The 14,702-nt window shown below is 43.2% G+C and overlaps 1 protein-coding gene across 1 annotated transcript; it reads left to right on the forward strand.

Moving 5' to 3' along the window:
* The first annotated feature begins 13,429 nt into the window (after positions 1–13,429).
* Positions 13,430–14,021, forward strand: LOC137261497 (uncharacterized). The gene has a single exon (XM_067799253.1). The coding sequence runs from the start codon at positions 13,463–13,465 to the stop codon at positions 13,904–13,906; it is 444 nt and encodes a 147-aa protein (XP_067655354.1). The 5' UTR covers positions 13,430–13,462; the 3' UTR covers positions 13,907–14,021.
* Positions 14,022–14,702: the final 681 nt, after the last annotated feature.

Raw genomic sequence — 14,702 nt, forward strand, 5'->3', positions numbered from 1 at the left:
AGATCCTTAGATAACAGGGACTCAATTACGATTGCATAACAACAGGATGTGCAGGCGAAAGTATTCTTCGAACCTTTTTCGCAATGTCGGTGTAATGAATGGTATAATTAATGCGTCGTCACGGGTTTGTGTTTTACAAGAGAAACGCTTTCGATGCCAGGGATGCGCGCCTGGTAAAATTCAAAATCGGAGACTCGCATTTTTCTTCTTTTAAATGTTTAACTAGTTGGTCGTTGTAGTTATTTATATCTATATGGCGTCATTTCATGGAGTGATTACCTTACGGCGTATTTTACTTAAAAATATAATTGCAACCAGAAAATGATGCATATATGTTGTAATGTTGTGATTTTCTAATGATCCAATCTGATTATCTGAAACTGAGTGAGTGAGTTGAGTTTTACGCCGCACTCAGCAATATTCCAGCTATATGGCGGCGGTCTGTAAATAATCGAGTCTGCATCAGACAATCCAGTGATCAACAGCATGAGCATCGATCTGCGTAACTGGAAACCGATGACATGTGCCAACCAAGTCAGTGAGCCTGACCACGCGATCCCGTCAGTCGCCTCTTACGACAAGCATAGGTTGCTGAAGGCCTATTCTACCCCATGACCTTCACGGGTCTGAATAACTGAAAGATTAAATCATGACTGAATGAAGAATGGTTTCTGAATTACGTATTTCTTATTTTTCTTTGTTTTACATTCATATGTTCTCTGTATCCGTGAAGATCCGGGTTAGAACTGGTCTTCAGTAACCCATGATTGACGTAAGTGGCGACTAACGGGATAGATTGCTCAGACTAGCGGACGTGATTGCCACATGTCATGGTAACCCATTTGCGTTGATCGATACTCTTGTTGTTGATCACTTGATTGTCTGGTCCAGACTCGAGTATTTACAGACCACCACCATATAGCTGGAATGGTACACTTTGGGCCTGAAAGGTTATTAACTGACCACTGGAACTCTCGTGAAAACAAAGTGTATGTGCGCACACACACTTGTAAATTTTCATTCTGTCATTTTGTAAACATATCACTCTCCTACGTGTCGGGTTATATAATGTACTTTGAAATCATGCAAGATTATCTCCCGATAAAAGTGTTTATCATATCAGCAGCTTAATGATGAAACCCGTGTCATGCAGACAGCATCATGTCCTCATGTGTCATGCAGACAGCATCATGTCCTCATGTGTCATGCAGACAGCATCATGTCCTCATGTGTCATGCAGACAGCATCATGTCCTCATGTGTTGTCGCAATCTTTGGCTTAGTCTCTACATACACATTTCGGACTGGTCAATTATCTTGTGGACAAGTAACTTTCAGGGATGCAAACCAAACTTGGAAACAATTTTGCACCTTGGGTGAATGGGGAATTTGTTTAATTGTACAAATAGAACCAGGATATACACCGGGTACACCATTTGACTAGATTAATGATGTCTCATATGATTAGATGAATGATTCCTCATTTGATAAAATTAATGATCCCTTTTACATTAACTTACACACTACTGTTTATATGTCCGCTTACAGCACAACATACTCTCAGGATCACACTGGCGCAGTAATATCTTATCATGGAATTCTAGGCCCAGATTTTCTAAGATCTCTTAGCGCTAAGATAACCATAAGTGCCAAACATTAACATTAACGACTATCTTAGCGCCAAGAGAGCCTAAAAATTCTATGGCTTGTGTTGGAGAGTGCCTTAGTATGGCTAGAATTTTGGGATTCGACTGGACCGTGAGTCCACTGCCACTGGGATCGTGAAAAACATACATACTGATTTTTTCGAGAGATTAATAGATCACTGACCATTTGACAAAGAGTGAGTAAGTGTGCTGGCTTTAAAGCCACATATGTTCCCCTTTAAATCACAAGTCACATCAGTCAATGGGTGAGTGTACTTTACGCCGCTTTTAGCAATATTCCAGCAATATCACATCGGAGACACCAGATATGGGCTTCAAACATTGTGCCCACGTGGGGAATCGAACTCTTTAACCACTAGGCTACCCCACCGCCCATCAGATCACAACCAAAGCTCAAGGTGATATTGGCCTCGCATTTTGAACACTTTCATGATTACGATACTGACAAAACCTAACATAAATGGGACTAAGTGGAATTCGAACTCACGTTCACTTAAGGCTTGCGCACCCAAGGGAGGCAACTCTGTAAACTGGGCGACTCATACCTCCGTCCAATAGCGTGAATAAGATAAATTCGATTTATTTTTTTGCTGGTGTCCACGGTGAAACCAACGGGGGATCCTCATAAATATCTGTCACAGGTAGATCTGCAACAGCAGCCGATCAAGGGAGACAGATGGACTGCTCTACATGATATTTTCTATGAATTTCATGAATAAATTTAAAAGTAAACAATACAATAGTCAAACACATGTCATCTGTTAACGATCCCTGCTGTGAACAATTCTGTTTTATTTTCATTTACACCTACTTTCAATGTTTGTTTCGTGAATAACTACACATGGCATTTATCCCAGGCTGGCAATGCTTTTCACAGACAGGTGTGAAGGTTGATATAAGAATAATACCAGTTCGTTCAGGTGGCAGTAGAGAAGCTTAGGGCAGTGATGAACGTGTACTCTCGTTATGGCGAAACTTGGGTTCTATTCCCCGAATGATTGTAATGTGTAAAACCCATTGCTGATGAACCCGCCTTAATGTTGCTGGAATATTGCTGACGTAACGCCTTACTCACTCACTCACTCATTCAGGTGGAGGTAAGGGTTTGATCACCTTTTATGAGATCAGATGATGGTTTAGTATTTGCTTGTTGTTTTACGCCGCATTCAGCAACATTCCAGTTATATGGCTGCAGTCTGTAAATAATCGAGTCGACACCAATCCAGTGATCAGCAGCATGAGCATCTGGAAGCCCGTGCCAGTATTGATATATCACAATGAAACCCCGTGCGTGTGTTGCCATGCACAGTAAAAACCCGTAATTGTATTGTCATGCACAGTAAATCCCGTAATTGTATTGTCATGCACAGTAAAAACCCGTAATAGTATTGTCATGCACCGTGAAATCCATGTCATTATTGTCATCCACAGTGAAACCCAAGCCTTTGTTGTCATGAACAGTGAAACCCCGTGATTGTAATGTCATGCACGGCGAAAACCCTGCATTTATTGTCATGATCGGTGAAACCGCGTGATTGTAATGTCATACACCGTGAAACCCCGTGATTATGTTGTCATACACAGTAAAACCCCTTTGATTGTATTGTCATGCACAGTAAAACCCTGTACCTGTGTTGATGTAAATCACATCCATTCCTATTTAACGTAACATTGTCCTTCTAAGCGAGTGAGGGCGGTGCCGGTAGACTAGTGGTTAAAGCGTTGGCTCGTCACACCAAAGACCCGAGTTCGAATCCTCACATGGGTACAATGTGAAGCCCATTTCTGGTGTTTCCCACCTTGATGTTGCTGGAACATCGCTAAAAGCGGCGTAAAACCAAACTCACTCAGTCAGCCTAAGCTAGTGACATTTCTTTACATGTGTAGTCACGCATGCAAATAGCTAGAGACAATTCGGAACCAGCAATAATGATCACTGGCATTGATGTTTAAAAGTTTGATCAAATATTCACTGGAGCTAAGTTAATACAGTTTTTAACACTAACCGTGCATTTGACATCTAATTATCTTAAATGTCAAACATCTAAAGGACATGCTAGATTAACGGGATTTCTACGGCGTTTACTGTCATGACACGACGTGTGATGCCGCATTAATCAGAGACGAAAACAACCCCACATAGAATCTAAATGAACGAGAGAATTAACGGGGATTTTAAACATTTTTTATTGGTTAAATCAACACTGAAGTTAACGTTTCATTCAGCGTTTTGTTATTCTTGTCACATAGCTCTTTTAAGTCTCGGCGGTTGACAAAGTTGCTGTTATCTCTGTCAAATCATCAGGAGATACAAACACAACTGTGACGGAATGGAATTGGCTGTGTGCTTGGATAGAAAGCTGAGTTTTGAGAGGAAGGGATGTCATGTTTCAAACGTGCCTGCAGCACGAAGGGTCGGGTGAATCCGAGGATGGCGAGCTAAGAGAATGGTGTTGAAGGACTGGCACATGAGGGTGGAGAAGGGTGTCGAGTTGAGGGTGGAGAATGGGTAGTTAGTTGTGATGGCGAGCTGAAATGGGAATGAGGTGACCAGTGAAATAGTAGAGGTTGCGAGGTGATGTAGAGAAGGGTGGAGAGGTGAGATGGAGAAGGGTGTGGAGTTACGGGCGACGGGGTGGCGAGCTGAGGTTAGGAAGGGGTGGTAAGTTGAGAGTGGAGACTGGACGGCAATTTGGGGTGTGGGGAGTGGATCGTGGATCTCGAGAATGGATAGCTAGTTGTGGTTGTGAGTTGAGATATGTATGTTGTAGCGTGTGAAATGGGAGAGGTGGCGAGGTGAGGTGAGATGAGATAGAGAAGCGAGGGTTGGAGAAAGGTGGGCGTCGGGGTAGAGAGTTGAGGTGGAAAAGGGTTGGGCGGTAGGGTAGCGAGTTGATGTGGGCGGAAGGGTAGCGAGTTGATGTGGGCGGCGGGGTACGTGGCGAGTTGAGGTGGGAAGTTGGCGAACTGAGGTTGGAGAATGGGTGGGGTGTTGACAGCGGAAGGGTGGAGGGTTTAGGATGAAGCAAGGGTGGCGAGGTGAGGTCGAGAGGGGTGGCGAGATAAAGGAGAATAGTGGGGCAATGAACGTGTGCAGCAACACACATGCATGTGTGCTTGTTTAAGTTCGGACCGATCGCCTATGGTCTAACACGGACACCCACCCTCACACAGTTTGTAGACCCCTACCTGACAGTCCTTGTCTTATACATCGAGCTCCAGGCAGGGCATAAAAAACACCATTATATATACTAGTATATCGTCACGACCGGGATCGAATCCCGACCACACTTTTCTGAGCAGACGCTCTCTCCACTACACCATAGGTGCACTCGTATGTTATTTCCATGTCGTGTTTCTGCAACGCATTTACAGGGAGCATACAGTTCCTGGACCATTTCAATTTTTCTTTTCCCAATGTTCATTATTTGTTAAATGCTCGCACCAGTGCCTCCCAAAGACCTACTGACCTACTAGTGGTTGAAGCCTGATACTATCGGAACGTTATTACTCCCTGGGGTTGATCACGTGGCTGAAGGGGATCTGATTGTGTGCATCAATCGCATCATGTTAATGTTTTCCAATGCCACCATTCAGATCCACTGTAACACGAAATTCAATGATGGCGACAGCAGGGAGCGTGCATTAACCAGCTCTCCCGCAATGCACAATGGTGTTTCTAGGGTTACTCGCTCCGCTTTTATTGCCCATGGACAATTAATAGTCTGTTGAAAAGACGTAAAGCCAGTGGTGGCCATGTATCCTCTTGCTGTCAATGTTTTCGTGTAGTCACTCACCCACTCACTTACGGAGGTGGGGTATCCAAGTGATAAAAGCGTTCGCCCGTCACTCCGAGGATCCAGTTCGATTCCCCACATGGGAACAATGTGTGAAGCTCATTTCTGGTGTCCTCCACCGTGATATTGCTGGACTGTTGCTAAATGCGTCGTAAAACCAAACTCACTCACTCACTCGTATAACGAATTGCTATCATGATTTACAATTCAAGTTCGTTCTGACTGTATTTTTCTAAATCGATGAATGACCTTCCTCTTGGTCACCCATCAATGGCGACTGGTAGACTAATGGTTTCACTCTGAAAATATATACTCTTTACATAAAGAAAAACTCCCCTTTTAATTGAAAATGAGTCCCTTGGAGATTCAAAACTTGAGGAAAATCTAGACTTGCTTAAAGTCAGATTTTGAGTGAGCGAGTTTTGTTTTACACCGCTTTATTAAGTCATAGTAATAGGATCCAATGTTTAGCAATATCACGGTGGGACACCAGAAATGGGCTTCACATATTGTACCCATGTGAGGAATCGAACCCGAGCCCTCGTCGTGACAAGCGAACCAGTAGGCTACCCCTCCGCCAAGGAAAGTGATATAGTTTGGGGACTGAGGCACACTGCAGGGGACTGAGAGCAAGTGTAGGAACAGCCACCTTCCCACGGTATCGGGTCAGTGAGGCACGGAGGGGTGACGTTACGCTTGATCGATCATGGTTAAAGTCTCTTGTGCAGCGCGGGTTGTTGAGTGTGTACCCGTCTACAGAATAACACAGCTACAAAGTACTCATCTACACTGCCCTTATAACAGAAGAGAGGTGTATGTATGACAGGAGGAAGGGGCGCTAACGACAGGAACAAGGGACAGTAACAACAGGAAGAACGGGCGCTAACAACAGGAACACAACTTCACTAACACCAGTAACGTAGATGCATTGACTACAAAGATACAGGTGCTCTAACGACACGAACACATTTGCACTTGGAACTCAGAGCAGGAACTCAGATGAACTAACAACAGTAACAAAGGTGCACTCAGGTGCACTAAGAACAGGAACATAGGTGAAAAAAGAACAGGAGCATTGGTGAAGTAAGGGCAGAAACACAGGTGCATGTACCCAAGTGCTCCAAGAACAGAAACACAGGTGCTGGAACAGCAGGGACACAGGTGCTCTAGCAACAACAACACTGGTGCTCAAGCAACAGGAACACGGGTGCTCTAACAACAGGAACATAGGTGCTCTAGCAACAGGAACACAGGTGCTCTAGCAACAGGAACACAGGTGCTCTAGCAACAGGAACACAGGTGCTCTAACAACAGGAACGCAGGTGGTCTAACAACAGCAACACAGGTGGTCTAGCAACAGGAACACAGGTGCTCTAACAACAGGAACGCAGGTGGTCTAACATTACATTTCCATATTGTGCGCTTTATGAATAGAATTTACATATCTCCAGGGATAATGAGAAGGACAAACGATGTAAGAATTTAATGATGATAGTTTATGGTGACACGATGCAGGACTGTCGTCTGTATGTCTACAGACACCATACATTATAATCCTATTACATGGTCTCTTATGTCAGGGAGGTCTGTACTTATGTTTTCTGGTGTTATATGAGTGTACTAATTGTTACTGCGCGTGTATGCATGCACGTGTTCATGCGTGTGTGTTCGCGTGCGTGCTCGTGCGTAGGTTATTCTTGAGTGGTGTGTGTATGTTAAAGCATAAATATACTATCTCTATGTGGGTAATTACGTGGCTGTCTTGTCCGTGTGGGTGTGCGTCTGTGTATAACAGAATTACACCACCACCCCCTTCCCCCACTCTCTCTTGTCTCTTATCTACCTCTCTAGCTCCTCTCTCTCTCAAATACAAACGCACACGCATACGCACTCACGCACGCACACACACACACACACGAGACAAAATAAACCCAACCAGTCCCCACCTCTCCCGTTCGTTACATAAAGTGCACCTGCTCAATGGAGTCTACACAATGTACTCCAGTAAAGGTTGCATGCAAGCTGTCCTTGAAGACAGCTCTCACAGTATTGTTATATGTGTTGTAAAGGGGTGACTCACACTCGAGAATATGTTGTCTAACCTGGGCTTCACTCATGACGTACAATGGTCAATGAAAACGCTTATGAATCATAAATACATGTTGCTATGGCAACCTTTAAGATTTCACGTGAACGTTTTTTCAGGCACACACGGAGTAAACTAAATATATACTGCCAGGAATTGTTCAGATTTAATTAAATACCACTCCCAGCACTGAATTTGAAGGTTCTTGCTTGGTTTCAATGTAAACAACACACACATGTTTCTGTGAGGACTAACAGGACGTTGTCGGTCAGTATTGCTCTTGGAAGGAGCGGTGATAGTTGCTGGCTGATGTCGCCAAAGGTCGCCCCATTTCGGCCGATCACGTTTCTCGGTGTATGTCTTTACCGCCATTGGGGCGGCACTGGTTGATTTAAATAAACAACTTTCAGTTTGTGTTGGAGCTGCTGTGAATGACTAGGGTGATAAACGAGGTGTGTGTGCGCTTGTACGTGTGCATTTGCGTATGCGTGTGCGTTAGTTTCACATCGAATTAGCAACCATTAGCAAACCAGTAATCAGTCTATTATTTAACTAGTATAACTATTTATTGTGTCACCCGTGAAGATACGGGGTTACATTTGGTCTTCAGTAACCCATGCTTGTCATAAGAGGCGACTAACGGGATCGGGTGATTCACTGACTAGGTTGACACATGTAATCTATTCCAGTTACGTATATCGATACTCCTGCTTTTGGTCACTGGATTGTCTGGTCCAGACTGTTATTTACAGACCGCCGCAGCATGAAAATCAATTCCTGAAGGTCTGGGATAGAATAGGTCACGGGATCGGGTGGTCAGGCTCGCTGTCTTGGATGACACATGTCATCGGTTCCCAATTGCGCAGATCGATGGTAATGCTGTTGATCACTGGATTGTCTGGTCCAGACTCGATTATATACAGACCGCCATATAGCTGGAATACTGCGGAGTGTGGCGTAAAATTAAACTCACTCACTCACCCACATTCTCGGGAATTAGACTCGCCGGACCAAGCAGTGGAGGTGTTGTCAGTCCCTTTCGTTTCCTAAATGTGTCGTTATATCGATGGATGTTGTGATGTGTTACTGCTGAACTCTTGGAGTCGTCATATTTCGATGTCGTGGGGCGCAGTCGAAGTAAACTCATCCTCAGTACTTTTCGTTACACTCCACCACTGAGTCTAACAAAACCTTATTGGAGGTCGCGTCAGGTAACCTTTAAGACTGACCAATCAGAACACAGCTTACCAAACCGCGAAAGTGCACATTCGCACATCCCTTTTGCACTTTTTATCTCGAAAAGGTTCGTACCCTAACGATTCCGGATGCTATTTAGCGTACGATCGCTTTCGGGTGATGCACACGGCGTACGTACAGCCATGACAACGGTGAGTAAACAGTCGCTGAAAATAGTGTTTTTGACAATATTCAAGGATGTTATCTTGCGGAAATATTAGCTAATGGTAACCATGCCAACAGAAACCCCAAAGCGTATATACTGCAGGTCAAATAACTGTGTTATATGCTGATTTGTGTTTGTGGAGAGACCTGTGTCGGTGACCTGAATATTTTGAAAGTCCCTCCGATCCCTAAATAGTAGCCGTTGTCTGATTGTTTAAATCTATTTAACCGTCTCGCAATTGATTGGACTGTCATTGGTTGCTCAAAGGTTACCTGACGCGACCTTCTACTAGGTTTTGTTAGACTCAGTGGTGGAGTGAAATGACTGTCGTGGGGCGATGATTATGCAGTCACAGCAGCGGTAGAGACCTGATAGTTTAAGCTATAGCTTGACACGCTGAAATCCCAGATTCCATCATTCACTCTGTACAAAGCGTCAAGCAAATTTCTGAAGCAATTTATGAAATATGTTTGCTGGAGTATACATGTATTCATCTCTCACATGCTCCTATGGCAAGCCGTTTTCCCATCTATTAAGAACTTATTTTATCTTCAGGTGTTTTAAAGATATGTTGCATGAAAATATCTTGAAATGAATTGAAGATATCTCGAATAGACATAGTTTTAGGTGTCTCCAGTAAAACTCATGGTGTCGCGAAATCAATCAAGGATATGCTAAAGCATAATAATGATATCTTAAAAGAATTGCTGATATCTTGAATTGAATAAGAAATATTTTGAAATGAATTAAAGATATCTCAAATAGAGAAAGTCTATTGAGGAAGGACTGGCATCTTAATTGTTTTGAAGATATCTTGAATTGAAGATACCTTTAATTTATTAATAATTGTGAAAACGGCTTGCCATATGCTTTTGTCCAGACAGTCGACCTGATAAAGTTCTTGCAAGAATTAAAGGATCAACTATATAAAACGGTGTAGAATGGTGCTCATGCTGTTGATCACTAGGTTCTTTGGTTCAGACTCAGTTAATTACGGATCTCGACTTAGGTAACCGTAGTGTTAAAGAATGCGAGTTAAGGTTAACCTTAGTTAAGGGTGCTTTGTGAAAGGAACCCCAGTGCCATATAGCTGGAATATCGACTGCGGCGTTAAACAACAAACCAACCAGCCATCAACATGAAAAGAAACGTGTCGTATGCATGTTGTAATATTCATACGGTTTACAGAGACAGGCAGATTCGAGTCCCTAAACATCGTTTCGTGGTTTATAAGATCACATGTACACGAATATTGTACCATGTCGACCTTTCGTATCCATGGCATATTCGCTGTTTACACATTTCTTTCCAAGCAGTCACATGTCATTATGACGTCAACGTCAACGCATTCGCTGTTAAAACGGATTAAATCTTTCCCGCCGAGTGCTACTGCACTAAACTGGATCCTTCATTGTAAAACAGTCACGTATGTTATTGAATCTTGTTCAAATCAAGTTATGCAGGACATGTCCGCTGTTTATACGCGTTCTGCGTGGAACCATTCACGTTAAAGTCATTGTGACGTCAATTTTAGAGCCTCCCCGTTATAAAATAGATTGTACCTTCCCCGCCGAGTACACTATACGGTATGCACGTGCGCTAAGCTGGATGCTTCATTGTGAAACAGTCACATATGTTATTGAATCTTGTTCAAGTCAAGTTATGCAGGACATGTCCGCTGTTTATACGCGTTCTGCGTGGAACCATTCACGTTAAAGTCATTGTGACGTCAATTTTAGAGCCTCCCCGTTATAAAATAGATTGTACCTTCCCCGCCGAGTACACTATACGGTATGCACGTGCGCTAAGCTGGATGCTTCATTGTGAAACAGTCACATATGTTATTGAATCTTGTTCAAGTCAAGTTATGCATGATATATCCGTGTCATGCTTAATAAACGTCGATATTAGTCTCTTCTCAGTGAGGGAGCTATGGCGTAGCCTGGTGGTTAAAGCGTTCGCTCGTCACGCCAAAGACCCACGTTCGACTCCCAACAAGAGTACAATTTACAAATCCCATTTCTGGTGTCCCCACCAGAGTATTGCTGGAATATTGCTTGAAACGGTGTAAAACTATACACGCTTGTTAGGGGGCGATGCAGTATAGAACCTGGGGATTAAAACGTTGGCTCGTCACGCCTTCAAGCTGGGTTCGATCCCAGATGGGTACAATGTATGAAACCCTCTCTGGGACATTGCTAAAACTGCATTCACTTACTCTTTACCTTTATGAAATGGACTCAACATATCCCGCCCCGTAACCTCGACTCGGCACCATGCATGCAGAGTAATCAGTCGATTCACATGTGTGATTGAATAATAGAGATCCAGTTATGCATGACATGTCCGCTGGTTTTACTTGTTTTGCTTTTAAACAATCAAATCGACGAATTTGAAGCATGACATGCTTGGAACCATTACATGACCACGTGATTTAAACATTGGTTCGTAAAATCAATAGGACGCACACCAATGTAAATGTGTGTTTTTTCACTCTGAATCTGAATTTTGAATTAGGTGAGGTGAAGTGAAATGGGATTTTAATGTCGCACTTAAGAATCTTTCGCTCATGTGACACCATGCATGTGCGTATGTATGTTTGATTCTACTAACCCACACTTAAGATAGTTTATAGTGGTAGCTTACCGATATACCATGTCGCAGTTAAGCATAAGTATTCGCATTTTACTCCGAGTCGACCAGTCCTTATTGTACCCATTAATGCTTAGCTCCAGGCACGTATCATATTTTAACGTCTTTTGGTATGACTCGGTCGGGGATCGAACCTGCGACTTTCAGCTCTCCGGGCGGACACTGTAACCACTACGCCAAGGAGGCGGTCATTTCAGCAAGGAAATAGCATGTGTCTTGGTGTCAAATGAATTGTTTCTTCATTTTATGTCCTGTTTTATATAACTTTAAGCTTTAAACATTCCGCTTTTACAATGCATCACTTCTCTGAAAATGGCATCTTCGTTTCAGGGTCATTTTAATTTATTGTTACGTATGTTAATGTTTCCGGATCAGCATGCAAATCCAACCGGAATGAATAGGGAACTATATAATAGTCTCAAAGTCATGAACTTTGTTATTTTACTTTCCGTGCAGCGTAAGTATACATGAAATGCGTCTAGATTTCAGGTCCCATGTCATCGGGGCGTTTTTTTCATTTAAAATGGATATTTTTATCTATCAAAAATTGTATGTGTTTAGAGACTTCGTTAGTTTAGGATTTGTAGAAGGTAAGACACATCCTACTCTTGGACTACAAAAATAACTTGTGGTGATGAATGACTGGAGAATGAATGAGTGAGTGAGTGAGTGAGTGAGTGAGTGAGTGTGATTTATGCCACCCTGGCAAACTCAGGCACTGAAAACACTAAGTCTGGTCACAATTCAGCATACTGCCTTTTCCCTAACATACAGACCACGACCTCCTTTCTCAAAGCATTAAGGTGATCTTTATTACAATGTTTAAGAATGGGAGTTAAGGTTAAGCTTGGTATAGGACCCGTGAAGATCCGGGTAGAACAGGCCTTCAGCAAAATATGCTTGCCATAAGAGGCGACTCTGCTTGTCGTAAGAGGCGACTAACGTGATTGGGTGGTCAGGCTCGCTGACGTGGTTGACAAGTGTCATCGGTTCCCAGTTGTGGAGATCGATGCTCATGCTGTTGATCACTGGATTGTCTGGTCCAGACTCGATTATTTACAGACCGCCGCCATATAGCTGGAATATTGCTGAGTGCGGCGTGAAAGTAAACTCATTCACTAACATCGTAAAGGTTGCTTCGCGGAAGAAAGCATATACAAAGACGAACAGAGTGAGAACGGTTTTACTATACATCAGCATTGACAACTGACACCTGCAATGGGTTTCACATATTAGACTACTATATAGAATCGAACTCGTGATGATGAGCGAAGTCTGTCACCACAGGGCTATCCCACTGCGCAAAGACCACAGAAGCGTGGTCCCTAGCCGTGAGTTCATGTTAATCTATATCACTAAGCGCTAAGAGAGCTTCGAAAATCTAGACCCTGACCGACAACGTGCAGTAGTTTAATATCAATACACATCATACTGACTCTAAATCCACAGAGAGAGAGTGAGTATTGTTTTACGGTTCTGTTAGCACTACATCAGCAGTATAACGGACCACTGTGTGGAATCGAACTCATTAATGGCACCACAAGGCTACCCCATTGCGCTAAGACCACAGAAGCGGAATCCCTTAGTGACATGATTTGGAGTTTGCCATGCGTGCTGGTGTTTGATGATACCTGTTTAGGCCCATAGTCGACTTTACAGTTCTGGCCGAGTAAGATATGTGCAGTAGTATAACATAAGTCGACAAGACCGTGTTATAGCGGACACCAGGCAGGGAAACATCATGTACGATCATGTTGTGGTGTGACTAGACATTCGATTCCCAAGGCAAACACCTTATGTACTAGAACTCCCATGGTACCCTGCCTTTATTTAACTGGTTCCTTTTTCAGATTGGCATCATGTGTGCCAAACTGTATGTGTGGAAAGGCAAAGAAAATGACGGCGAGATTGCCGGTCATGGTGCACTCCAACTGTCAGACGGGACGTACATCAGCTGGCGGCGGAACATGTTCCCAGACGACAATGAAAGTCTACCGATAAATCCGACGACGTTAGAGGACGACTGCAACTTTGAGGGGCGGACGGCAGACAAGACCTTCCCGGTGCAGGCAGCCGAGGTTGACGAGTACTTAATCCGGAAGTGGTGGTGGGAGTGGCAGACGAAACGTGAGTGGAAAAAGCAGGGGGAGATAACTCCATGTTTCACGGTTCTTGAGGCCATCATGGCCGGTCGTGGATGGAGCAGAAGTGAGAAGGGGGTCAGGATGGACCCAGGGGAACTCTTGGATCAGGTTGCCAGATTGGGGGTCATCGTCAGGAACGAAGGATGTGTCATTCAGTGATGCCACATGTGTTCTTTTATATGGACGTCATCATTTGTATCAGAGACCATATAATAGATATATTATATGGTCTTTGTTTGTATATACACTATTCATATGACAACTTTCGCAAACACTTCGTTGTCACATACCAAAGTAACCACAACAGAAGAATAGTTTGTTTTGCAAAACTTTATTCCTCCCCTTAAGATATAAGTAACCCCAATACCTATACTAAACTAATTCTACAGGTGCAAATACAACTAACTAATCTAATTACCTAACCTAGCTACATATACAGTTCTGTCTACCACTTAAATTGCTAAAGTTCTAATAATACTACTACTACTACTAACTACACTAAAATCCTAATACCCTCACTAATATAGATAATGATTACATATAATCCCAATCAGAAACTAAACAATTGAACTAAATAACAATAAAGGAATTAGCCACTCAGAGAGAACACTTTCTCTTTACAATGTAATCAGAATGTCAGTGCACTTTGGTTCCACTTGGTGACGTCATGGTATTTGTGTGGTATCCCTCACACCCAGGCGATGGTTTCCCTCACGGAGTTTAAGGGGCCTGTGTAATGGTTGATGGCTGTGCCATCCACATCTCACATTACTAGGAGATACATGCTCCTTGTACAACAGGGAAGACTCTTGTCTGTCTCCTTACAGGCGGAGATAATACCCCTCTCCTTACTTTAAGGATAACCGGCCAGTTCCGGGACACTACAATACAATATAAGTAACTACAGTTACTCAGTAAGACATGTGTCAATGTCTTATACTTTATGCATGTACTT

This window comes from Haliotis asinina, chromosome 14 (genome assembly GCF_037392515.1).
Source record: "Haliotis asinina isolate JCU_RB_2024 chromosome 14, JCU_Hal_asi_v2, whole genome shotgun sequence".
In the NCBI taxonomy this organism is placed as follows: Eukaryota; Metazoa; Mollusca; class Gastropoda; order Lepetellida; family Haliotidae; genus Haliotis; species Haliotis asinina.